At 45.0% G+C, this 27,518-nt stretch overlaps 1 protein-coding gene across 15 annotated transcripts in view; it reads left to right on the top strand.

Annotated features, from left to right (window-relative positions):
* The window catches only part of Carmil1 (capping protein regulator and myosin 1 linker 1), a 261,752-nt gene that overhangs the window by 83,408 nt on the left and 150,826 nt on the right, over window positions 1–27,518 (top strand). For all 15 annotated transcript variants that reach the window (XM_026782902.1, XM_026782904.1, XM_026782899.1 and 12 more), the window contains exons 3-4: window positions 19,844–19,894; window positions 24,310–24,369. In XM_026782902.1, coding sequence (XP_026638703.1) covers window positions 19,844–19,894; window positions 24,310–24,369 — 111 coding nt within the window. The remainder of the gene's footprint in view (window positions 1–19,843; window positions 19,895–24,309; window positions 24,370–27,518) is intronic.

The following is a 27,518-nucleotide window of genomic DNA, read 5'->3' as shown; positions in this document are numbered from 1 at the left end:
CTGTGTGTCTGTGCGCTGCCTGGGTGCAGTGCCTGCAGAGGCCAGAAGGGGGTGACAGATCCCCTATAACTGGAGGTGCCTATGGTTGTTAGCTGCTGAGTAGGTGCTGGGAACGAACTCTGGTCCTCTGTAAGAGCAGCAGCTATTCATAAACTGCTCAGTCATTTCTCTAGTCCTGGGTTGTGGATTTTACGGATGAAATAACCAGGTTATAATGCTGAACCTAATTACCTTAATTATTCATCCCTAAATTGAACTTAGTACTCATTGTGTTCTGAGTACTTGGGACTATATGTTTACATGCACCAATAAAAGAGAATTAGCCATATTTATGTGTTTGGGTAATACTCAATGAGTTGCAGAGCTTGCTGGGTTTGGTTATGACAGACTCGTTGATCCATGCTGTTTTCTTGAGGAATGAACTGATGTGTGACTGTTAGATCTGGGCTTTTAGATTAGAGGACTGGATGTGGTGGATGGTCCCCTCTAAGGTGCAGATTAGTAGGGCTTTGACATCTGCTCTTGAATTTTCTAGGACAGATTCTTGGGGCCTGTAGATTATTCTGGGCCTTAAAGCCTATTTGCCGTTCATGAGTACTTCTGTCTAGTCATGGGGACCAAGGGGAGATGTGTTTCAGGCTGACTGGATGCTTTTTGGCAGGTTTGATAATTCAGGCAATGCAATTAATCTTGACTTATTAAAACGAGGCTGCAGATGGTCTCTGGGTTGCCCCTGTGTTTGGCTCTTGCTTTCTTGCCAGTGTGGTTGATGCTCCCTTTGAGTGTGTCAGGCCGGGGTGAATCCACAAGCATAGAAGAGTGCAATTCACCTTGGAAATCTGGTGTGGGCAGTAGCCTTGTGATCAGCACATTTAATTACACCGCCAATCACAGTAATCATTTGCAATATCAAAATACTTACTCTGGTGCAAATTAAGAACACAACTTTTTATCTTGATATCCACAGTGTAGTATCTGTTATTGAACTTGTTAACGTAATTTAGGAGTCAGAAATGACAACTGGAAATAAATGTCCCAGCACCCACTTCCTGGATTGATATAAGACAAGCATAAGGCACTGCCCATATTAAATGCTGTGTGAACCTTGCTCATTATTACTGATTTATTTTTTTAACAGTCTGTCAGAATTTGCATGAAATTTGCAGGTAACAGGTAGGAATCCTCCTGCAGCATGTCTCTGAGTGTCTAGAAGGACATTGCAGGTTTATATTATTCTATTATCCAATTTTAAGTGTTTGGGTTTAGGAGAGTGTGAAATGCTTCTGGGTGTGAGTCTACATTTGAAAACAAATACTGGTTATGGTGGGTGTGGTGACACATGTCTATGATCACAGCAGCTTAGAAAAAGGAGGAAGGATTTTCCCAAGTTTGAGGTTAGTGCGTTGCAGACCAGATAGTAGTACACAGTAAGACTGTGTCCCAAGACAAATGAGCAAATAAACGAAAGAAAAGTATTAGCTATGAACTTTGGACAGGGTGGATTTAATGTTCGGACCATGCCTTTGCTTCTAGTCTCTAGAACAGTAATTCTGAGAAGTCTATGCAGAGATGTAAGAGTTGACAGCAGAATCTCCTGAACACAGAATCTGTTGAACATCGTGGACAGAGTTCCTATTTCACAACACATGAAACATTACGCTGGGTGTAGTGGATCACACCGGTCATCTAAAAAGGAGGGAGGCTGAGGCTGGAGATTGCTATGATTTCGAGGACATGTTGATTTTGAAATTTTGTATGGGAATATGAGGGAGAGAGGGAGGGAGGGAGGAAAGGAGAGAGAAAAAGAGAGAAGATGAGAACAAATGGGAAGATATTCAGAAGGAAGGCAGGAAGGACTTTGAACAGATGGGCAGGTGGGTGTCAGAGGCTTCCTTTTGAGGTCCCTGGTGAGCCTCAAAACTTGTCAGAACCTGTGTTTGCCTGCAGATGAGGTGCTGGGTATTTGAGGCCTTTTTGATGGAGAAACATTTTGTTTTTCCAAAGTTGAGTTTGAACTCAGGGTCTCATGTATGTAGGGAAAGTGCTCTGAGCCTTAGTAAATCCCCAGACCTGGATGAGGCATTTTTTGAGAGTCAGAAGTGTGTAAAAACCATGTTACAGGCAATGCTTTTGTTTCCTCTACAACTCTGAGGCTGTAAACTCGGAGAGCATGGAAAAGCTGCTTCTGGTGGTGTCTGTCTGAATTGAATTAGCGGAGCACCCTTGCTAGAAATGAAGACTTCAAGTTATCCTAACATTTTATCTACCTAGCAATGACCACTTCGTGGGATTAGTTTCCACTCAGTATGCTATGAGCTCCCTTCTCCCACCACCCTGCACACCCCATATCCATGCTTGTACTCCCAACACTACCCAGATGCTTCCTCATGTTGGGATCTCATGCCACTGGGCTTCTCTGACTGGGAACCAGTCTGCCTTGCATCTACATGCAATAATTCAGCGACTGTCAACCGGAAAAGGCATTATCTCTGTGGAACCTTGTCAGACTGATTTTCTCTTCCTCGTTCCTTCTGTATACCAGGGCGCTGTATGCCAACTATTGACACAGTCTTTTTATGTTACATTAGGTATTGTAAGTGAGCCAGAGATGGTTTAGTATGCAGGAGGATATGCACAGTTTATATGCAAATGCCATCCACTCAATGTAGAGAGCTTAAACATTCAGCATCGTGGATTCGGTATCCCCAAGGTGTCCTAAAATAAATCCCTCGGGATATGCAGGGGCAACATCTGAAATGTCAGCAGTTTTATTTCAAGAGATACTGAGCTGACTTCAAAGGGACCCGTCCTTCAGCTTCTCCCTAAACGTTTAGAAATTACAGAGCTGTCTGTCATATGTTTTTATAACTGCAAATCCTCTTTCTATCACAAATCCTTCTGCAAAATGATAGTTGTTTGAGGTTTTAGTGGAATTGGAAGCCGCTTATCAAATCTTTTCTTCACAGTTCACATTCTAAAATGGAATAATCAAAGGAGTTGAATTACTACACCCATTTTTTTTAGACACTGGGGAAAACAAGTCCCCATGGACAAGAAGGCAGTTAACTCTTTCTCCATGCAGCGATTGGAGCCTAGGAGGGTATGGAAGCTGATGCTTCTAGGGGCCACAGCAAGGAGGAGCCGGTCCTGTGATAATTACAACAGGAATGTGGTTACTGCAGGACACACTTAAAGCGTTAGGAAATAGCAAGCAGACCCTGGATTTCTATGCAGAAATATTCTCGATGTGGTGGGAGCCAGCTGAGTTATATTGTCAGGAAATAGTTCCCTTATAAACAGGCGGCTGGCTTATAGCACGTAGGCTCTTCTGGTGGCAGCTGCCTCTTTCAACAGAGGACAAACCTAGGCCTGGTAGCGGGGAGGCCTATGACCCCAAGAGTTTGAAGACCGAGGCAGGAGGATTGTTGAGACTGAGGTCAGCGGAACACGACCCCATGTAAAAGCAAATAAACTGAACAACTTTAGAATGCTGCAAAGGTGGAACAGTGCACAAAAGAACTTCCTAGATGTCCTGCCATGGGGCGTTGGTACAGGACATCTCACTGCCCAATTACTCATTGATATCATGTTCTCCTGCACTGAAATGCTGGCTTTGTTTGTCAGGGTTACTGACGGCTTTGGCCTTGGTAACACTTCTTTTTTCTTTTCTCTCTCTCTCTCTCTCTCTCTCTCTTTTTTAAAGAAATCCAAGTTAAAGAACTATTTTTAGCAGCCCTCATGGTGGCCATGCTCTGATCAGAGCTGTCAGTATTTAGGGTTGTTTACCTGAAAGATGTGTCTTCTACCAAAAGGGATACTATCAGGCAGCTGGCAATTTTGTTTTTAATTTTCTTTTCATGTTCCAAAAATGTAAATCAACTTTAATTTATTTATATGTAATATTTGTAATACATAAATTGAGATTCTGCCAAAATGTAGTGATATTTCATTTGTATTTTAATAAATAAAACTTACCTGAAGATCAGAGAATAAACAGCCACACTGGTTAGCCATACAGACCATACAGCGGTGACACACACTTCTAATCCCAGTAGCCACACTAGTAGCCATAGCGATGCACTAGAGAGTCATATAAGACAGGAGGAGACATGCCTTAGCAGTCTTGTTCTGAGGATTTGTGGAGGCAGAATCGTCATTTTGGTCTGAGCCAGTGGCTGGTTACTTTGTTTGTCTGATCTTCAGGTTGAACCCCAATATCTGTCTGTGGGTTTGTATTATTCATGCCTCCTGCAGGGCTTTCCTATGCTTCCTAAGGCAAGCGTGCAAACTTTTCCTATTGGAGAGCTGTTCTCCAGGTCACGCGAAGAACTGATGTGTTGTCTACAGGGTTTCTTCCCAGGACAAACTAAAATCAATTCCTCTGAGCTGGAGTTGAATCTCCTGGCTCATTTCTTCCTCCCCAGCACTGGACTGACAGGAACATACCGCTCCAGGCTCTGCACGGTCTCTCCCGCCCCCTCATCTGTCTTTTCCCTTTCCCTTTTCTTTATTCTCCCCCTTTCCCGTTTAGTTATAACTTTAGCCACACTGTAAACATATCAAATAGTAGAATTAAAACATATTTTCAGAGGCCTTATTGTATCAGAGAATTATGGAGGTGGATGAGTCTTTACTAGAGGCAGAACCGTCTTGAGGGAATCAGCAGAGAGCATACTTTAGTGCTAAAGTGGTTGTAGTACATCCTTCCTGGTAGGTCACCTTAGTCCCCACTCTCAGTATTAGGGATGAACGCAGGTCCTTGGGCATGCCAGGTGGGTGCTCTACAGCTGAGTGACACCCCAATTTGCTTGTTAATTTGCTTCATCAGGATGGTTTTTGTTCATTTGTTTCTTGTTTGTTTTTTGAGACAGGGTTTCTCTGTGTAACCTTGGTTGTCCCAGAACTCACTCTGTAGACCAGGCTGGTCCCAAACTCACAGAGATCCACCTGCATCTGCCTCCCAAGCGCTGGGATTAAAGTCGCGCATCACCATGCCCAATAAGTAAAGTTCTTACTCTGAACGCACAGATTAGCTGAGACACAGGTGTGCTGGAGAAGACCTGGTTGACTTTGCATACATAAGAGACTGGGTCAAAAGGACAGTGGACATTTTGTTACTGGTGCATGGCTAGGCAGAGATGAGTTTTTTCTCTCTGGTGGCCAGGCCACTGTCTTCATGACAGAAAGTCATTTACTTTAAGATGCCCTGGCTCTGGATGATGGACACTTTTCACGAGCGACCTATCAGGTAGAGGAAGATAGCATCAGCACTGTGGAGGAGGAGGGACACGGAAGCGAGAATAGTAAGGCCACAGGAAGTGAACCGCTCAGATAAAGTGTGCTTGCCGACGAGCTTGGTGAAGGATAGAGCGTCCTTTCTACTCAGCCATGTGCCTTACACAGCTGAGTCTATTGCTGACGAGGCTCTGCAGTGAAAGCCTTCATATGAGCCCTCCTTTAATGCTCGCGGCACTCTTGTGTGGATTTATAGATACGGGTATGAGATGTGAGGGCCATCCATGCAGCCAGTAAAGAGCGAGGCAGGCCCAGACATGCCTGTCCTGGGAGTTTTGAGCCATCCACCCGCAGTTATGCCTGTGGAGATGACCTGACTTGCAGAATTCGTGTGGTGTGTCTGGGCAGCGCCAGGTGTGGCCACAGTAGCTATTGCTCTGTCTCCAGATCTGTCGTCACCCCAGAACTTCCACGGGATGGGACGTATGCTGCTTTAGCACAGTGTGGTGCATTCCAGCTCACCTAGCATCATCAGGGGAGGAGTAGGAAGCCCAGGAGGGAGAGTTCATCCCGGGGCTCCCCTATGCCAGTTCTGGGGCCATGAGCCTTCCTGGATGCCTTCCCCCCCCCCCCCCCCCCCGCATGTCTGGAAGATTAGAACTGCAGTCAGTTTTCCCACTATGGAGGTTTCCCATTGAATGAGGGTGACATTTCTTAGTATGGAGATGGAATTTTGACTTAACCCCTTTCATTCTAAATAAATAACTTCACCTCCCCTGCCTCCCCCTTCCTTCCCCAGGATTAGTACTGGAATGGATGGATTCACCATCCTCTCTATCTATTAAATCAAAGTCTTATATACTGTAAGCACAGGCTATCCCAAAACTAAACTATGTAGTTCAGTCTAGCCCAGGACTCAGTGTACTCTTCCTGTTTCAGCCTTCTGAATGCTTCCAAGTGTGAACTACCACACCTGCCTTAATAACAGGGTCTCCGAAGGAGTCTAAGCCCAGAGCCTCAGATACGCTAGGCAAGCGTTCTCCCACTTTCCTACATTCCCTGCCGGATTCCTACTAAGTTCTCTTAACAATGTCTGAGCTGGGAAATGAGTAAAACTGCGCTATAAAGGAGTAGGAATAGTGGCCATCAAAATAATCAGCCAAGTGATGTCCTGACAGCGTTTCCTGTTTGGTGGGTAACCTGTAACACAGAAAACCTGCAGCTGAGAAAGGTGTTTCAGAGTTGAAGCTTCACCCCTCACCAGCAGCTTCGCTGTCCTTAGAAACACCTGTTAAGTCACGGCTCGGATCTGACATTTGGCGTTATGTCAAGATGTGGACAGCTTGAACGTCTGCTCAGTCAGCCTGGCTTTGGTGCACTGCAGCGGCTGGGCTAGATAAACAAGGAGTCAGCCTCAGTTTCCCCCTCCAAAAAAGAAAAAAACCCAAAATGTTATTAATTGGCTCGCAATAATTTTGGCTCAGACTTAGGATATAGTTCTAGTCTGTCTCAGTGTGTAATATGCTTGGTGTAGTTGAGCTTATTTCACAGGCACTGACTCCTGGATGATGTTATTGCTATTAACTTCTAAATTTATTATAGCGTGTGTTCACATGCACATGCTCATGTGTTGGAGCATGCATGTAGAGGTCAGAGGGCAACTATGGGACTCTGCTCCCCTTAGGACTTGGTTCTCGCATTCCACCATGGATCCTGGAGATTTAACTCCAGGTGTCAGGCTTGTAAGAGAAGTGCTTTTACCCACTGAACCATCCCAGCAGCCCAATTTTAAATTAATTTAATGGCTTATACTTTTTTTTCTTAATAACCTATCTGGGTTCTGATTTAATTATTTTGTTTAGGAATTTATTTGATGATTTCAGTTTTTTCACAGTGGGGGAAATTCCTTCTTTTCTACCTCTATGGAGATGCTGATTGTACAGCAACTACAAGCAGAGTGGACTAAAGCAAGGGTAGTCAGCATTTAGTGGCTCATACAAGATACAGCATCATGCCTTAGTGGTGTGTAAGGCAGGGACTCGGTTTGCCCATGAAGGGAGGAATTGTGGTTTTCGGCCACTGATTTTAAAGATGACTCTAAACTTAATTGAACTGCCCGCCCTGTTTATCTCTGGGCTATGCAAGTCAGTGCTGCCAGAGGGGTGAGCCTGTGAGGTTCAAAGGCAAGGGTGGGGACAGCTCATTCTCCAGCTGTCAGGCTAAAGATTATTCTGTTCAGTGAATCTCCTAGGATTCGGCGGGGAACACATGAACTCTGGTAATACCAATAGGCACCTCACTAATGTGGCCCCTGCCTTGTTACCTAATCCTCTGCACTTGTTTATGTATCAGGCATCTTAGCAGACCTTAGGGCCATTGCTGAGATATGTGGAAGCTTCAAAAGTCCAACCTAAAGGACAAACAGAGAACAACTGTATTTATTGAGCAGTTGGCATTTTGAGTCCTGGCTGCCAGTTGCCTTTGAACTAGGAGACTAAAGACTTGTATGTAGTTTTTTTTGACTCATTGTGAAGTAATTTTCCTTTTCTGGTTAAGCTGAGGATACACTGTGATGCCAAGCACTGTTCATCTTCCTCTGCCTGGAATCTTTGAAAGTGAAAAATGCTGAGACCGACACAGCCCTGTCATTCACTGTGATCTCGGAGGGCAAATGAGATACTGATGCTCTGAGGGGCGTTGGACTTAGGGCCTGGAGGGCTCTTCAGTCTTTATTTTCATGTGCCACTTAAGATGGTAGCATGGAATCCAGATCAGGGAAGGAATCTCATCTGAATGAACTGTCCGAGTGAAGGATGGCCTGTAATATAGTAGAGTTGCGGAAACACAGGAAAAGTGCATCTTAAACCACTTACGTGCAAAACAGGAGACTTCTATGATGATAAAATAGAACGTGTCCTTTAGAGCTTATGAGTTTTTTTTTTGATTATTCTAGTTTGTGTTTTGTTGCTGTGACAAATTCCAGTGCCAAAAGCAACTTGGAGGGGAAATAATGGATCTATTTCCGCTTACAGACCCATTCTCAAGAGAAGTCAGGGCAGAAAACATGGAGGAATCCTGCTTGCTGGCTCACTCACAGGTTTATTATGCTCAGTTGCCAGCCTGATAAAGACAACTACTCAGCTGTGATTCTTTCTGTGTGATCCTAGGATGTCAAGTTGATAGTTAATGCTAAGTAGGACCTTTGGAAAGTAGCTCATGAATGTCTGCTGGAATTTTTTTTTCTAGAGGTATATGCTCTAATAGGGTAGCTGTCGGCCACAAGGCCCGTGTTAATTTCACAGAGAGTAAATACAATCCTTAGTCACTCTAGTCACCTCGCAAATGCTTCTATACCTGCTGCATCTACATGTGGCCCGTGGCTTATGTGTCAGGACACTGACAAATAGAACACTGGTGGAAAGTCCTGTGAGAGCAGCGTCTTAGAAGAGTGCAGAGTGGAGCCGGGCGGTGGTGGCGCACGCCTTTAATCCCAGCACTGGAGGCAGAGGCAGGCGGATCTCTGTGAGTTCGAGACCAGCCTGGTCTACAAAGGGAGTTCCAGGACAGGCTCCAAAGCTACAGAGAAACCCTGTCTCGAAAAGCCAAAAAAAAAAAAAAAAAAGAGTGCAGAGTGTAAAAAGATAGCCTTACCCTGCTCCTCCTCACAGTTACTCTTTAGAATTAGGACGCCTGGTTTTATATTATTTTCAAATGATGAAGGGGCAGGATGGGGGTTGGGCATCATTCTCTTGATAGAAAAATCCATTCTCCTTTATTGAGAATAAGCATGCCACTGTTCTCCTAAAGTCTCGGGAGGATACTTGAAAAACCCTGGAATGAGTTCTTGACTTTTATTAAACAAATTTTTATTACATTTGCTTATTTGTTTGTGTGAATGTATGTATGTGCGTGCATGTATATAGGTGCATGGGTGGGGGTCAGAGGGCAACTTGGTTCTTTTACCATGTGGGCTGCAGAGATCAAACTAGGGTCATCAGGCTTGGTGACAAGTGATGTTACTATCTGCGCCATTTTGTTGGACCAGTTTGTTTTAAGTTGCACCTTTTCTATAAAGATTTGCTTGCCTTGCTAGGCATGGTGGCTCCTAGTCCTAATTCTAGAATTTAGGGACCTGAGGCAGGAAGGACCTTGTCTGCTTGAGCCAGTCTCAACTATAGGCTTGGGCCACTGATACCCATGTGGGGTCTCACCAACCTGGCATCATCTGTGTCCATCCCCCATACTACGAGGCCTCCTCCTCTCTGTTTTTCTGTCTCCATCTCTTTCTCCCTCCTCCCTCCCTCTTCTCACTATGTAGGTCAGCTGGCCCGAAACTTGTTATGTTGTTATGTGGCAATTCTCATGCCTTGGCTGACTGAGATTCTAGGATTACAGGTGTGTCATCATTGCCAGCACTATTTTCTTCAATACTGTGTTTTTCTCCATTTTTTTTTTTTTTTTACTTATCACTATCAGGGACCCATGTCTTATTTGCCTATAATGTGCCTCCACTCCAGAACATAAGCCACTAGGAGGCAGAGCTTGCATCTTTTACTCTTTAGTATCTAGCACCATGCAGCCACAGAGGAATTATTTTTTGAATGAGTAAACTATTTACTTAAATATTTAATAATGACTTTGATAGTATTTCATCATGGCCTAAAAAGAGAAAATGGAATAGATCAAGTGTACCTAAGTGAATGTTTTGTTTTTAGTCTTCCTGCTTTGTGGGGGTAAGGCGAGAGGATTTTAGAAGTCTGATCCCCCCCTCTTTCTTATTCCCAAGTTCTGAAGTTACAGAAGTGTTCCACTACTCCTGCTATAAAAGGGAATCTGTTATTTTGGAAACAAAGGTTCCTATGAATTTAAATTCGTTATTTGCAAGAGAAAAGCACAAGCCTTCTCCTGGTAAGGAGATCCCCAGGCAGAAGGCTGCATTTGCATACAGGGCAGTTACTCTGGTTTCAGGCTGTCTTCTGTCTGCCTATGCTGGGGACCTAACTTCCCATCCTTCTCTCTTAAGGGCTCCATAAGAAGTGAGCACACTCAGGACTTCTGGGGTTGAATGTGGTGAGACGGAGAGGGGCACCACTGGGGACTTGGAGGTAGAGGCTGTGGGAGAAGGATCCACCCTACAGTTTGCTGTGTTGGAAGTTAGTGATTTGGAACTGGAGGCCAGTTTCCCACCATAGGAAGTAATGGATGCCAGGCTGAGCATCTGGCCTGCGGCCAACACAGAGGGGACACCTTTGCGAGGGGTTGGGGGCATTAAAGAAGGAGGAATTATTTACCTTTTGCTGCTCCCCACTCAGAAGGGGGGAAGAGGCATGGGTAGGGTAGGCAGAGACCGTGCTAAGTAAGGGCAGAGTTGGTGCAGAAGGCCCGCAGCTTCATGTTTTCCCATTGAATATGTGAACAGTTTGATTTCAAAAGCTCTGCCCATTTGGCAGGATTCTTAGTGACCGTGAGAGAGGACTGATGAATTCTCTGTTCCCTGAGCTTCTCTACATAGCTGCAGTCCGAGGGAGAAAAATTATTCCATTTTTAAAAAAGACCCCCCCCCCCCAGTATGCCTTTCCACAATCCTAGCTCTCTTGGTGGTTTTGAAATGGAGTTTCTCTGTGTAGTTCTGGTTGACCTGGGCTTTGCCGCATAGCCCAGGATGCTCTCATACTTGATATTCTTTCTGCTTCTACATCTTTGAGTGCAAACAGGCCTGGTTCTGTGCTCTGGTTTTGAAAAGATGGCTTCTGTAGTATTTAAGTTATCTACTAATTGTCACTAAAATAATACATGTTAATTTTTATATTTCCTATAAAATCTTTCTTTTTGGGATCCTGACACAGCCGCCATACATCATTTACTTCCGTGCACAGACATCTAAAAGCCTTTATTAAAGTGGGTTTCCCTGAAGCCTCATCTGTTGCTGGGAAGGACAGCCTAGCCTCCGGGCAGCGCAGAGGACTACAGCTGCTTCAGTATTCTTTGAACACAGTAGGCAATAGGCAGCTAGCAGTGCTTGACACCCGCACGTCTCTGCTAGGTTCCGTTCCTTGTCTCTCTTCTTTTGACAAGTAGATGTGTTTGAAGAGGGCGGAGGTAAGCTGGAAACAGCAGATTTTCTGGACTTTTCCTTATGGAGTGTGATTATGAACCCAGAAAGATATATTAGTTTCATGATAGGTGGTGGATGATGTCAGACAGAACTCAGATTCTATAATTAGATTCACAGGGGCTGGAGAGATGGCTCAGTGATTGAGGGCATGTCTCCTCTTCCAGAAGACACAAGTCAATTCTCAGACCCACATGGCAACTCACAACTGTCTGCAAGCTCCAGGGATCTGACCTCCACTGGCACTGGACACCCCAGACATACATTCAGGCCAAATACTCGTATACATGTAATATAAAAATAATCAGACTCACAAATACAGCAACTTTTCCCCTTCTAAAATCTAGAGGTTTTGCTACTGGGAATAAGGAAGGAAGGAAGGTGAATGGAGGCCTCATCCTTCCCGATGACAGAAATGGGACTGTGTAGGAAGAATGGAGCTGGGTTTTGGTTCCACGTGTGAAGTCAGCTGGAAGTATTTTGGAAAGCGCCCCCACTGTGTCCATCCTCCCACTTGCTCTACAGGCCACGCCAAAGGCACGTTAGGAGTGGAGAGAATGCTGGGAGAGTTTGAGAGTGGTTAGGGAGCCAGTGAGTGGGCGTTACCAGGAGATTTTAACTTGGTCTGGATTCCACCCTATCACTCGTTGTTGCCGGCCGCTACCATCCCCTGCTCTCTCCTTGTTTCTCTTTCTGGAATTAGTGCACAGTCTCCCTCCTCTGCCTCTATTTTATGATACTATTAAGTAGAATCTGGCCCTTGTGCTTTGTGCCGCCTGCACTCCTGCAAAGTGGGAGACTGTTTTGTAACTTTGCTCTGAAGAAGGGAAGAGAATACATATTTGTTTTCATTTGAGGATTCCAGTATGACAAAAGGGAAGAAAGGAAGGGTTCCTGTGCTTCCTTAGGCTGGCCAGGATGCACACGCAGGCCGTTAAGTTGAAATTACGTAAGCTGATGGGTGAGGGTCCGTGTGTCGTTAGAAGGACAGCAAAGACCAATGACACTTCACATTCCTTTTCCAGCTGTTAGCTGTCATCATCATTCCTTTTGTCTGAGGACACGTTCTCCCAGAGTGCGCACTGCTCACAGTCGCTGGCCGTAACTGTCACTCTCTCTCTGTCTTTTGGAGTGATCTCGCATGGCAGGGCCCCTGTTTGGTACACAGGATGGAGGGAGGGCTCTTGCACTGGCTTTTGGATCTGGAGAGGGGTGTACAATGGGGGCATGATGACGGTTGATCCAGCTGGAAGGAAGGACTCCTCTACAGTCTTGCTTCTGTCTGGAGATTTGGAAGGTCCTGGCAGGCATGGATAGAGATGTTGCCATGTGCGGGCAAGTGCCTCCTCATGAAGCTCCCATATGAACCCTCTGACCTGGGTCTAGAGCTTAACCTTTGCCTTACGTCACCCTGGGCCTGAAAGGTCCCGTTCTAGTGCCTGTGGTCACAATGCCTCTATTTATTTATGTATTTGTTTGTTTTTTTATGTGTGCATTCTCTGTGTGTGTGTGTGTGTGTGTGTGTGTGTGTGTGTGTGTGTGTGTGTATCCATGGAGTTCAGAAGCAAGGTAGCTGGTGAGGGGGGGGGTTCTCAGGAAAATTTAACTTGGTCTGGATTTCTGTTCGTCATTCATTGCTGCTGTTCATTTGTGTCAGATCATACAGGGTAGAGGTGTTTGTGAGCCACCTGATGTGAGTGCTGAGAGCTGGACTTGGCCCTTTGGAAAGACTGCAAGTGCTCTTAACTTCCGAGGCCTCCCGCCAGCCCTAAGACACTTTAAAAGAAGGCCTGTTTCCGACTCTGTGAAAACCATGGTGCTACTTTCTCCTCTGTCTTTAAAAAATGTCATTAAAAATTTATGTGCTAGATTACAGAATTTGGTATCACCTGGTATTTTACAAAGAGGATCTAAGGTGTAATTGTATTAAGAACTGACTGGACACGGTAGTTCACGCCTGTAATCTGAGTTCTCAATTGGCTGGGACAGGACAATTGTGGCAGTTTGAGGCCAGCCTCGTATACACAGTGAATTCTAAGCCAGCCAGTGTTACATAGAGAGAGCCTGTCTGTTAAAATAAACAGAAAGCATCCAGCGTTGATATTGTTTTGAAGCAGACACATGTTCACCTGTGGGGAAAGGTTCAGTCGGTTTGTCTCCGTCATGCTTGACTTCTTCAGCTTGCAGTAATGGGATAGCAGGAAGAACGGAGCGATTATGTCTGACGAGCCGTGTGTAAACATTCCATTTCTGTGTAAGCAGAAATAACCAGGCAGGAAGAAAGGATTTGCACAGGTGTCAGAGCACAAAGCCTTTGCTGGCGCCAGGCCCCAGAATAGAAGCTGACCTCAGCGGCTTCTTGTCCCTTTCTGTAGGACCAGGGACCACTGGAGTGACACCCTTTTAGCAAACATTTACCACCAGGGGCCTGCTATTCCTAGAAGTCCATGTACACCAAAGGTAGGGGAGCCCAGAGAGGGCCTATGCAATGGGCTCAGAATCTTGGACTGTCATTTAGAAACTTTATTTATTCACTTATTCACTTCAGTCATTTGTGAATAACAGGAGCTCACAGAGCAGCCCAGACGGGACTTGTCCTCATGGCCCTCCTTTTCCTAAGTACTGAAATTACAGGCAAATTCCCTCTCTCTCCCACTCCTCTCAATTAAGGTGATATAGTTAGTCTATTTTTAAAATAAGATTTCTGTGCTATATGATTGTGTGTCTGAGTACACGTATGTGTTTTGTGTATGTACTGCCTGTGTAGGCCAGAAGAGGGCATCAGATCCCCCTGGAACTGGAGTTAAAGGCAGTTGTGAGCTCTCCTGTGTGGGTGCCGAGATAGCTCAGTAGTTAAGAGCACTTGCTGCTCTTCCAGAGACATTAAATTAAACCTTATTCGCAATTGGACCACCCATCTATCTTATTCACTCAGACTAAATCTAGATGCCTCTCCTCACAGTTTCATTGTATTATGGTCAGACTATAAAGTCAATTATAATCTATAAACAGGCAATGTGATATGTCCCATATGCCAGAATTCCTTTCAGCACTCTGTGTATTATCTCATTTAACCCTCACAACTCTATGAAATAGAGATACTATTTTAATATTCTTAATTAAATTTTTGTGTGTGCAGTATGTGCCTGTTTGTGTATGTGTGTGCGCGTGTGTGTGCGTGCGAGTGTGTCTTTCTCTGTGTGTGTACGTACATGTAGAGGCCACTGGTTGATGTCAGGTGTCTTCCTCGATTGCTGTCTACTGTACATATTGAGTCAGGGTCTCTCCCTTGAGCCCAGAGCTCACTTGTCCAGCTAGGGTACTCGTCAGTTTGTTCTCTGGATCTCCCGCCTCCATCTTCTAAGCACTGGGATCACAGGTTGGCTGCTGTGCCTTTCTGGTATTGATCTCCATTCTCTATGCTTTTATGACAGAGACTTGACCCACTGAGTGACCTCCCCAGCCCTCATTTGTTTTTGTTTTCCATTATTTGTTTTGAGACAGGTTCTCACTATGTAGTGTAAACTGGAGGTTGGGATTATAAATTTGTGTCACCACATTGGGTTTATTGCTCTCAGTCACAAAGGAAGGCACTGAGGCACGGCAGAGGTTTAGTATTTGTCCCAGCGTCATAGAAATAGTAAATACTGAAGCTGGAGTCACAGCCGGACACTGCTAGAGGCCCACACCCACATCAGATGTCGTGTGACTGTCTCTGAATCCAGCTCCAGGGGACCTGGCACCCTCTCTTGGCCTCCTTGTGCACTTGAGCTCATGTGTGCATACTCACCTGTGGATACAAAAAAGTATACATAATTTTTTTAGTTTTTCAATGCCAGGAATACTATATTGAGCAAACTGCTATGGTTATATACCAATAAAACTGACCAGGCATGGTGGTGCATGCCTTTAATCCCAGCACTTGGGAGGCAGAGGCAGGCAGATCTCTGTGAGTTTGAGACCAGCCTGGTTTACCAAGCAAGTTCTAGGACAACCAGGGCTGATGCTTGCCTTTCAGTGAAGCTCAGATGAAATTCATTAAGACTGTGGGATGAGAGCATCCACTCTGTCGCGTGCTCACTAAGCTTCTGTGGAAGAAGGAGTCTTACGGGAAGGCTGGAGGGCAGTGATGGCTTTGCTCATGGTAATGAGGGCCCCTTGGCTAAGTGTATGTACGCTCTCCATACCCGACTCCCCTTGTTTCTTATAGTCTTACTGAGGTCTTACTCAGTAGCTCGAGTCAGGGAGTCACAGTGATCCTTCTGCCTCAATCCCCCAAGTGTGATTACAAGTGTGAGCTATCATGTTACTGTTCCTCATTTTTTTTTTTTAAACTTTGCAAGAAAATTCTTCTTCAAGGCCAAAATGTGTATTGACAGAAAATTTCAGCTTAGGGCCTGCCTTAGTATCTTTGTGGGTTTTGTTTTGTTGAGCGAATCTGAGGAAGTGGACCTTACCCTGGGGACCTAAAGAAAGATTGATGAGGAAAGCTTGTGTTCAGCAAGTGCGTGCTAGGTGCTGGAGTGGCCCTCCTATGTCTAACTATTATTTCCTCATCATGGTTCTGTGGGTGACTGTTCCTGCTTGAGCATCTCTTGTTTCAGGAGCCTCATTTCCTCCCTTGAGGATGTCTGCAGCCTCTCATCTGCGGGAGGTGTCAGCTTTGTGGAAGAAAGTGGGAGAACCAGAATTCCAATCCAAGTTTTTTTGAGACTGAAATCCAATCACGCAGGTTGACCTGGGTTCCCGAGAAGATCCTCAGTGCCAACATTGGAAATGTCCTCAGAAAGGAGGAGGTTTGACCTTGATGGAGGTCGTGGTCCACGAGGAGGTTTTGGTTTGAAAATGAGGAATCTCTCATAGGCTCTTGTAGTCGGAAAGCTTGGTCCCCATCTGGCCGTGCTGTTAGGGAAGGTTGTGGAACTTAGGATGTGGAGCCTCATTGCCTGGGTTATTGCAGGGGGCTTGTTCTGTTTTCTAGCTGCTCTCTGCTTCCCATCTATGGACATAGTGCCACCAACTAGTCACCGCATACTCCTCCCATAGTGTCTTCTCTGCCTCGAGGGACTGTAGCACCTGGAACTGTAATCCCAACTATCCCTTCTCGGATAAGTTGCTTCTTGTGAGGTGTGTGGTCACACCAAGGTGCAGGGTTACTCTAGCATATCTCCCCATGAGCATGATCCCGGCTGTTCCCATGTAGATGGAATCCATACCCGTGCTTGCAAATCCTCTGGGGCTACATCTTGGGACAGTTTGGAAATGCATGGATGGGGCTTTCCAGCATGCCTGGAGCCTCATTTATTGACTCAGTTTGTGCTGATAAAGGGAGATGTATGATTCACAACAGTGGTACCTGTAGCTTTCAGTCTTGCAATATGACCCACTGTGCTCTCAGATGCTGAAAGATCTGTCTACTTCACTTCTACTCCCTTACGCATTTTCTTAGAATCGCTACATGACTCTGGAGACTGGAGCTGGCTCTCAGAAAGTAGAACCGGCTAGAAGAAAGTTTTTATGGCTTGTCTGTGTCCCTTCAAAGCCTGGGCTCCCTCATGGATGCATCTCTTCTCAAACAACTTCTTTTGAACTGTGTTCAAACTTCAAAAGGATGCTATGTATTTACACAAATACTTGTAAAGATAGGAAGTCAGCACACCGGGCCACAGACTGTGAGCCTGTGCAGTCCCAGGGTGAAGGCAGAATGATCATTATGAAATGAATGTCTCCCTGTGGCCGAGCGATGGCCCTTACTGAAATGGGAATGTGTGGTTTTGTTTTTTCTTTTCCATCTCTTTTGTGTGTAAGTGACTACTACTACTTAATGCCCAACCCAAGACCTCCAGAAATACCTTGTGATATCATCTGTGGAAGGGGTGTGGCGGGAGAGGATGCACATAGTTCGGTCAGCCTTGGTGGCTGGCGGAGGGAGGTGTTTATCCCCAAGTGTAGCCACAGGGTAGGAAGGGTAGCAGTGCCATATGCTGCCCTATTCCAGTTGCTGAAGTGTGTGTTCTGAGATTCGTTTTTAAGACTTATTAATTAGGTGCACACAGGGGACCTTGTAAAGCGCTTAATTACCTGTGGCTCACTGTATAATGATGTCCAAAGGCGGTCTTCGGTTTTATTCGTGTTTTGTTCACAGTTCTCTGCGACTGTGTTGCAGATGAAATTCCCTCCTGGAATGCAGTGTTTCTTCTGTGATTGGTGTCCCCCCCCCCCCCAAAGGCGTAAAGAAAACCCAGGATCTACAGTGATCTTTAGAGAAAGGGTTGGAGAAGAAAGGGCTGCAGCCAGTGTAGAAAGCAGAGGAAGGGAGAAGCTGGAGCAAATGGGAAGAGACCTGATGGGAATAGTGGCAAGCAGTGGCAGAGAGGGGGTCTGAGGGGAAGAATGGGGGACAGTGAGGAGAGAAAGCCTGAGACATATGTATCTAGACCCAGGCAGACAGCAGCGAGTGGTGACAGTGACAGAGACCAGACTATGACCCGAGATGGAGGCAGGGAAGGCAATCTGCATCACCAATAGGAACTCAACCTTTTTCTTAGGGTACCACTCATCCTGCTGGCTGCTGATAACCTGTGTATCTATTTGCTTCATAAGGCTTTAATGTTCCATGATTGGTTTGTGGTTCCATGTGTCCTGAAGAATCTGGCTCTTCAGGAAGGTTAGAATCTGGGGTGAGTAGCAGGAAGCACCCCGGAAGTGTAGCTAGAGCATCTGGGTCGGAACTCCAGCTCCACCATGTGCTGCTGTGCCTGCTGTGGGAATGTGGAAAGTTTGGTGGAGCGGAGCTGCTCACCACTTGTCAGTGAGTAAGTAGAAAGGCAGGCGAAGGAGCCCACCAGGATGGCGTGGAAAGCCCATTCCTATTCCACAAGGTGGCTAATCTCTGTCTGCCCCAGCGTCTTGTGCTTAAGGGAATAAGGATAGTGTTTCCTCCCGTAACACTGACAGCATTCAGACTGTTGAGTGTGTACAATAGGAACTGGCCCCTCAGAGCATCCAGGTAATGGTACCCTGGCTCTCTACACTTTTCATGCTTCCTGGCGACCAAGCAATAGTTACAGACGTGCTCCACCTGCTCTTAGGTTCTCTGCATCCTATCTTCTCTGCATCCTATGTTCATCTCGTGACCAGCAAATGCTGCCTGCACTTCCCTTGACATTTTTTTCATGTATATTGCTTTGCTTCTTTACCTGACCCCTAAGAGCTGTGATTGACTTATAGCATATCAAATCTTCAAATGATGATATCTTCCTCTGCCTACTTCTAAAGTCAAGCAGTGAAGGTTTTAGGCAAGAATGGCTCCTGTGCATAGCCCCCTTTTTTCTTTCTTAGCAGAGACTGACCAAGGGCCTAGTGCTCTGGTTCTCAACCTTCCTGATGCTGAGACCCTCTAATACAGTCCCTCATATTGTGGTGACCCTCTACTGTAAAATTATTTTTGTTGCTAGTTAATAACTAATTTTACTACTGTTGTGAATGAATCATAATGTAAATAATCTGAGATGCAGGACACCTGATATGCAACTTTTATGAAAGGGTTATTTGACCCCAAAGAGACTGAGATCTGTAGGTTGAGAACCATTGCTCTAGGGCATGCCAGCCAAGTGCTATACCTCTGAGTTGTATCACCCCAAGTCCTGATGTATAGCTTCTAAGATTCTATTCAAACCTCGGATTCCTAGGTTAGTACATAAGTCTCATTTGCTAGACAAGAATTTATTAACAAGGAAGTTCTTTGAAAAATGAAGGAAGGCAATTCTCCTGACACTGCTCAGTGAGCTTTTATTTCTTTCTCTCCTTCAAATGAGGCCAGTGGGGATCTCTGGGGTGCAGAGAGCCAAGCTAGATAATGGGTAGGCACCCTGCTCAAAGCCAGGCATCAGCTTCTTTGGATTCATGAGGGGTCCTCTGCATAGCAAGAGAGGTTTATAGACCCACAGGGTCCCATGGTGTCCAGCTGTCATTAGCTAATTATCAGGAAGAAAGTTCAATAATGTCCTGTCTATCTCAAGAAGCAAACTTGGGGGAGGCCTCTTGGAAACTAGCCTGATTTTTTTTTTGGCCTGTGTGTTATATGAGTGCCACCAGCTTAAGCCCTCATGGTGGGAACAGGAGGGCACACACAGATGCCACTTATCCTTGGGGAAGTACAAGTGAGCAGGTACTTCACTAAGTTTGCTGTCCATGTAGCTGACTCAGGACACTATGCCACATAAATTATTTTCCAGTGTCTTTTCCGCTCAGCCACAGTGATCTGCGGGCCAACTGTGTGACAAAGGTTCCTAGGTTACTTGTCCAAATAAGCCTTGATGCAGGCCTTCCTAGATTGGAACTGATTCTACAGCGCCAAGAAACTGTCCCTGGTCACTTACTCTACCTGCCACAGTGGTAACTGAAGGTTTTAGGGTATCAATGTCATTCGGCGAGACCGAAGCCTGCCAGGCCCAGTTTACAGCACTGATACCAACATCTGCTTTTGTGTTGCAGGTGCTCACGTCATGCCGAGCCTTCCTCCTGTCAGCGCGCATCCCCACCAAGGTAAGCAGGGTTGAGTTCTCCTCCTGAGAGGGGCTGACAGGCACACTCAGTGCGGCACAGCCATATGCACACTCTTGCACACAGCCAGAGACACTCACGTGAAGGAGCGTCCCACCTTTGACATTTCGATACGATGCTGTCATCTGCAGATGTGTTGAGGTGTCTTTCCAGCTGTTCTGGGATGCATTCTATGTGCAGGTTGGACAAGCCTGCTCTCATAAACATGCATTCCCAGATCTGTTACACAGATGTAGCCTTTTGGCCCATATGTCTGGAGTTCTCTTAGCATGCACGTTCTGTTTCATTCCTCTCCAGAATGTCCCTAGAGGTTGTCATGAAGGATGCTTTTCATTTCCTTTCAGCTCTCTGTGTAAGGACATGCCAAAAAAAATAGTGAGGCATTTTGTGTTCCCTGTCCCCAGGCTCTTCGTCCCAGCCATTTTTCTCCCTCGGTTGTGCTGTGTCAAGTCCCTTTCTTATTTGCTTCGGGCCAGCAGTGGCAGCTCTTTTCTGTAGGGAAATAGTCTTCTGATTCTAAAGGGTGCATTGCAGGGTTGTGAGAGCTCTGGCCCTTTCAGCCTCCTGTAAGAAACCACTCCACCCTCTCCTCTTCTTTCCTTCCCCACCATTAACATCCCCTTCCTCTTCCCCCTCCCCCTCCCCTTCCACTTCTCTCCCTTTTTTCTACCTCCCTTCTCTTCTTTCCCTTACCCCTCCCTTCACTCCTCCTTCCCTTACTTCTTCCCCTTCCTCTCCACCTCTTCCCTTGTCCTTTCCTTCCTCCTTCCTTCTCCTCAAGTTCTTACTCTGGCCCTTAGTCCCTGTGTACCCCAGGCTGACCTTGAACTCACAGCAATCCTCCTTTCTCAGCTTCCCAGGTGTAAGCTACACACTAAGTTCCCAGCTTACAAGCTTCTCTAAGGAAAGATACTTTAGGTTCTTTGATGCATAAAGTGATACATGTTTACTGTGTTCTAAACAAATTAGTTAGTATGGCAATGAGATTGGACTAAACTCTCATACCTGAGGCAGAGCTGGTGTGGTATTATGCTCCAGTAATCTTGTGTTCTAGGCCAGCCTGGGCTACGTAGCAAACCTGAAACGAGAAAGGGGCAGGGGTGGGGAGGTGAGATGGAAGGGTAGGTGTACAAGCACATTCAGGCAGGCAGTGTGTAATAAAGTAAATGCTGACTTATTGCAGAAGGAGTTATTTTGGACTTGAGAAAATGAGCTTGCCCTGATGAAGGAAAGGCTCCAAAGCTGAATGTGTTGGATTTTGCACGTGATTCTAGCACTAGGGTGGTAGAGGCAGGAGGAGAATTGAAGGTCATCCTCAACTATATAATGAATTAATTCCAGGCTAACCTGGGCTACATGGTGGGTTCAAGGTCAACCTGGGCAATAGGAGAGCTACTCTCTGGGAAAGATAAAGAGAAGGCGATTTGGGTAAACATGTGAGCTATCCCAAATGTATAGACATATGCCCACAATTGAGTCATGTGTCTCAGATCACTCATGAAGAAATAGCTAGTCAGCGTGACACACACCTGTAGAGCCAGTGTTTGGGGGAGTTGGAGACAGGAGGATTGCTGTCAATTCAAGGCGCTCCTGGGCTCTACAGTGAGTACTAGCCAGCCTAAAAAGGAATGAGAGAGGAAGGGTGAGCAGGGGAAAGGGTTTATGTGGTGTTAGGGGTTGAACCCAGGGCCTCATGCATTTTAGGCAGCCATTCTGCCTACTGAGTTACATCCCAGCCCTGCCTTAAGCATGTCTAATAATAATCCAAAGCTCTGACTCATCCCAGGATCGGCCAGTCATCCTTTATTGAATGTTGGTCTCTTTCCACCTCTTGTTGGCTCATCGAACAGTTATTCTGCCAGGACTACCTGCCACCTCACCAGGCTTCCCTGGTTCTGTTAGCCCAGTGAAAGCTCTCATTGGGGACAATGTAAGCATTTTAATTATGGTCCAGCATCAGCCAGACAAATTGACGAAAGTGGCCGAGTCCCACCTGGTGACTCATACCAGCACAACGTTCATGGCTGTGCACCCCCCCCCCCGCCTCTGTTGGATGTGATGACTGCTGAGGGTCCATGGAGGTGCTCCTCATGTAAGCAGTTACGGCAGAAGTCTAGATGATAGACCTTCTCCATGGCAACCGAATATGAGTATACAAGGAGGGAGTGCCTGTGAGATAGTGGAGAGCAGTGGAAGTGAATTATTGAGAAAATCAATGCCTTGAGGTTCACACAGAGGTGGAGTGAGAAGCATAATCTAGAACATGCCTGTGCTACAAAGCAGGTGCCTTCAAATGCTATTTTTTTCTTTATCTTTTTTCTTTAAGTTTTTGAGACAGGGTCTCGTGTAGCCCACTCTGCCTCTGCCTCCCAGATGCTGTGATGGCAAGCATGTAATACCATGCCTGATTCACGTAGTGTTGGGAATCAAACTCAGTGCTTTGTGCGTACAAGGCAAGTACTCTACCAGCTGAGCCAACATCCTCCGCCCAAGTTCTCGTTTTTCAAAAGGGATTTTAACTGGAAACTGCCTCGCCTGTTAGGCTAGACTCAAATAATAGCTTTGGCATTGTAAAAAAAAAAAAAGAGTGGACAATCACTCTCTTTTTATTTATTTGTTATTTATTTATTTATTGTTGCTTGTTATTTATTTTTAAGTAATAGTAGTGGTAGGCAAGTACGCGATTTTAGAACACAGTTTTTTTTTTTTTTGTTTTTTTTGCTGTACTTTAAAGAATTTAACAGAGATGTAGATCTTGGTAGTCTTGGATAAAAATGTTGCTGTAATTGAAGGTTTCAAAATTTGGGCCTCCAAGGGTGCATGTAGCCCATAGAGGAGAACACTCATTCCTCAGTGAGTTTCCAGTGTGGCACCTAGTAGGCTGCTCAGAAGTCTCAACTGACTGAATGCGAAAGAACGAATCCATTTATTCATTCTCATATACCACCCCGTCCAATGAAGTCTTGCTATGTAGCCCAGCTGGCCCTGAATTCATGGTGATCCTCCTGCCTTAGGCTCCTGAGTTCTGGAATCACAGACCTCAGCCACCACACAAAGTTCTATGAGTCAAGCTCCAGACATCACTGTGCCTCTGGGGTTTCACATTGGATCTTCTGCTTTAATATTTTGTCCTACTTGTGTACCTTGGCACAACCTGCCAGCAGGGGGCAGAGTTCAGTCCCTGTGGGTTCTACACTTGTTTCTTAAGCGGGACAGCCGGCCTTCTATATCCATTGGTTTCACATCTGTGGATTCCATTTATACGAACCCAAAATCTGTGCTTCCCTTTAGACATTTTCTCCTCATTCTGCCCCAGGCAACACAACATTCTGTTTCCATTGCACTGCCTTGTGTCGGCGCTGTAAAGATGACCTTAAATATTTGGGAGGATGTGTGTATGTGCACAGTGTACCCTGGTAAAAGAGACTTGAACATCTGTAGATTGTGGTGTCTTTGGGCATCCCTAGAATCCCCCAGGGGCACCAAAGGATGCACACGTGTTTCTAGATTTAATGTGATGTGGCGAACACACATGGCCTAGTCATTTCCCTCCGTCTTCCAGTCTCATATCCTGTATGTTTGGTGTGAGATGAGGGACTGCACACCTAGGAGAAAAGTTAGTGATGAAAGATAGATCTGGGAGTGCGCTGCACAGTTTGGAGAATATGTAGGGTAGGAAGAGCTGATGGTGATCATGGGAGAAGAAATGAAGGGGCACTTTTTAATTCATTGAAAAGAGGTAGCTGAGTGATGAGGGTGTTAGTCTGGTTTGCCCATGCTGGCTTTGGTGCCTCGCATCATAAAATAAAAATAAATGAATAATTAAAATATAAACAAAATGCTATATGAATACTTGGCGAAAGAGTAGCTTTGTCAACTATGTATGTGCTATTAAACATAGTTTAAAATTCATAAGTATATATTCATCCACATACATCTAAATAGGAATTTTGTGGATTTTGGGAGAAGAAGGTGATGTTAGTAACTAGAGTGTGACGCAAAGAGGAACGTGATGTCTAGAAAAAAGGACTAGTTCATGGGGACTGAAGTTTTCCAAAGGAACTTTGTGGAGGAAAGGGGGGATGTGCATGTGGTTGCTTGGTGTCCTGCAGGCATTTGCCAGTATACACACATGGAGTAGAGCGAGCCTGGATGAAATGTAGAAGTCAAGGATGCCGCTTCCTCCCTTCTGTTTGGGAGGTGGGTAATGCCTCTTTTGATAGGATGAATCCCAGCTCTGTTACTATGGACAGAGGTATCAAGCAGCCTGTCTTCAGAAGGCGCACAAGCCTTACTTAGCCTTGGGGTAGCTCTGATTAGAGCATGTTTTGAACCTCAAATGATATGTTTTTAAGCCCTCATTATAGGTCTCTTCTCCCCCTCCTCTCTCATTACAGCTCGAGTTAACCTTCAGCTATCTGGAGATTCATGGAGTCATCTGCCACAAGCCAACTCAAGTAAGTATGAGCTCTAGGAGCCTGCCACTGTGAGGTTACTTAAATGAAGATGTCTTGAGACAGAACAGAAAAGCAAGGGAAGAGTAGAATTTTCAGAAGGAGAGACCTGCAGAGGCTGTGTGTGGGAGGGGTCAGGAGCTAATTCTGTTAAGAAAACTGGTAACCGAGAGAACCAAGCCACTCCTTGCCAGCTGCTGCTGTGCACACAACTTGTCCATTTGGCATGCTGTTTGACGGGTACTAACATCAACGCTTCATGACTTTTATAAAGTACTATGTAAAATACCTCCCACCCCAGAGGAGTAGCCTCAAGTTCTCAGCAAATCCTCCTGCCTCAGCCCCCTAAGTATGGGGATCACAGGTATGAACCCTGTGCCTAGCTTTATGAAAGACTTTCTTGGAAGGAAGTGATAAGTGATTTCTTTTTGGTGTTCCAAAGCTGATTAAAAATAGTTTCGTTTTAGCTATAAGTTATTGCAGTGAAGTGCAACATTCGATAACTTTTGGCATATATATATATATATATATATATATATATATCCATATATATATATATCCACGAAACTGTTAGTACAACCAGGATACCGATTATATTCATCTCATTCATCCCCTCCCCATCTGCAGTCTCTTACAGGCACCTGCTTTCTGTCACTGTAGGGCGGGGGGGTCACACTTTATAACATTTCACATGGATGCAGTCACATAGTTTACAGTCTTGTCTTCCTCATTTAGTTAATGAACTGTTTCAAGGTGAACTTATTGCATGTCTCAGTGGCTCTTTCCTTCATGTTGCTGAGTGGTGTGCTGTCTCACGGATGTGTCAGTTTGTCTGCCTTTGCCCTAGTGCTGGAGAGTATGTTGTTCCCAGTTTTGGCTGTAGCAGGAGCAGCTGCTTCTTTGGATATGGATGTGGGGGGGGGGGGGTCCCTGCAAGCATCATGACCAACAGGGAAATGATGTGGGTGAAGTAAGAATGAAACTCAGTTCAGCCCAACTTGGTTGGTGCTGGGCCAAGCTTTAGGAGTCGGACACCAACTCATTTATTTTAGCTATATTTAAGCACAGCACAATTTTGGAAAACATTTCTGGTGACAATTAATTTAGTTCCATGTGTGCAACAAAGCTTAGGAGATGTTTAAGTTGAAACTGTTTAAAGATGGGTTCTGTTGACTCAGAAACAATGCTCTAGATAAGGGTCTAGGGAGAATGACTGAAGTAAACGTAATGCCTGTGGGAGTCGGGATGGGACTGGCCCTGAGATGCCATAGAAGTTACCTAGGGTGTTATAAAGGACGTGTGATATCTCTCTTAAGGGTGGTTTTATGGACTAAGAAACAATGTTCAAGACTTAGGGTAGGGGGGAAAGTCTGGGATAAGCAAACATAATATTCTGGGGGAGACAGGTATAGCCCAGCCTACAGATAGCAGAGAATCACCAGGCTGTAAACTACGCCCTTCGAAGAGATAAGCCTGTGTTTTTAAGGTTCCTGACTTCTCCATCGTTATCTCTGCCCACAAGAACTGCTTTCTCTCTACACGCATGCTTTCATTTGCTGTGGACGCTTGTCTTAGCAGAGCGGCGGGGTCCTGTGCTAGGCATGTTTGTTCAGCATTGAGTACTGTCAACCTGCACTCCCAGAAGGTGGTGCAAAATGTTTTAGTTTGTCATCAAGAGTGTGCTAGAGATACAGTTCTTTTTTATATTCCTGAATATAGGTAAGGTGCTTTTTTAAAAAACAATTTTTAAAGAAATTTTAACAGGTATATAGTTTTATCCCCCCCCCTTCTGAATTTAAAAAACAATGTTCTGTATAGAAATAGTTGACTTTGACATTTTGATCTTCTGTTTTTGTTTTTTTTTCCACCTTGTTTTCCTCACCTGGTACAACCAGAATTTCTGACAGATTTTATTGTTTCTGTAGAGGTGCTGCCATCATTTGTGTGAATATGCATAGCTTTTCTTTTTCTTGCCTTAATCCCATGGGGAGGGCACTCCTGGATTCTATATGCTCCTACACATCTTGCTGATAGATTAAGAATTCGGTACACTGACTTCTTTTTACCTAGGATGTTTCCCAGAGTTATTCTGCAGTCATCTACTTGTAGAAAGATGGAGTGCTTCTCTGTGAAAGAGCAGGCTTACCTGCCATATCCTGTGAAAACAGGAGACCACACTGACACAGTGATCCCTCTATTGTGTGAGTGCAGGCATCCGTCTGAATCTCTTCATGTCACTCTGGGGGGACATTGAGCTCTGGGGAGTTTATTAGGGTGCCCATGGCTCTTTGTGATGCTATTCATTAACTATGTGAACAAGGAGCTTCTTGGCTCCAGCCAGCATCTGTGGAACACTGGCTCCCCAGGCAGGGTAGTACCAAGTTTTAGACCGTGGTAGTACCCTATCCAGCACCTCCAGCATGATGCTGATCAGATGTTACTGTCTCAGGCTCGTCTCTAAGGGAGATTCATTCTTTCACCATCAAGTATGGCATTGCTATAGATTTGTTCTATAAATGATTGTTGCCTAGTTCAGGGCATTCCTTTCTATTCCTAATTGAGTTTTTATCAGGACTGGTATTGAATTTTGTTCAATGTTTTTCTTTATTTCCTGAGATTGATGTGTTTATTATGATTTCTTCCCTTGTCTTCCATGAAGAATTATATTTATTTATTTGTGGGTATTAAGTTTTTTTGTTTTTTTGTTTTTTCGAGACAGGGTTTCTCTGTGGCTTTGGAGCCTGTCCTGGAACTAGCTCTTGTAGACCAGGCTGGTCTCGAATTCACAGAGATCCACCTGCCTCTGCCTCCCGAGTGCTAGGATTAAAACTAGGTATTAAGTTTTTAATTCCTAGGACAATCCCCATGAGTCAAAACATGTTACCTTTTTATAAATTATGAATTATATTTAAAATATAATTAAGTTTTGATTTTATATTCTGTTTATGTTGTTATATCACCTCATAGGTATACCCCTTTTTATCATTTATTTCATTTTCTACCTGTATGTATTTTTATCCTATTAAATTACATTTAAATTTTTCCCAATATTATCTATTATCCTATCATTTTACAATATATATTTATATATCTCCCTCTCTCTCTCTCTCTCTCTCTCTCTCTCTCTCTCTCTCTCTCTCTCTCTCTCTCTC

Source organism: Microtus ochrogaster, chromosome 16 (genome assembly GCF_000317375.1).
Source record: "Microtus ochrogaster isolate Prairie Vole_2 chromosome 16, MicOch1.0, whole genome shotgun sequence".
NCBI lineage: Eukaryota > Metazoa > Chordata > Mammalia > Rodentia > Cricetidae > Microtus > Microtus ochrogaster.
The sequence above is the reverse complement of the archived record's forward strand: the minus strand, read 5'-3'. Positions and strand labels throughout refer to the sequence as shown.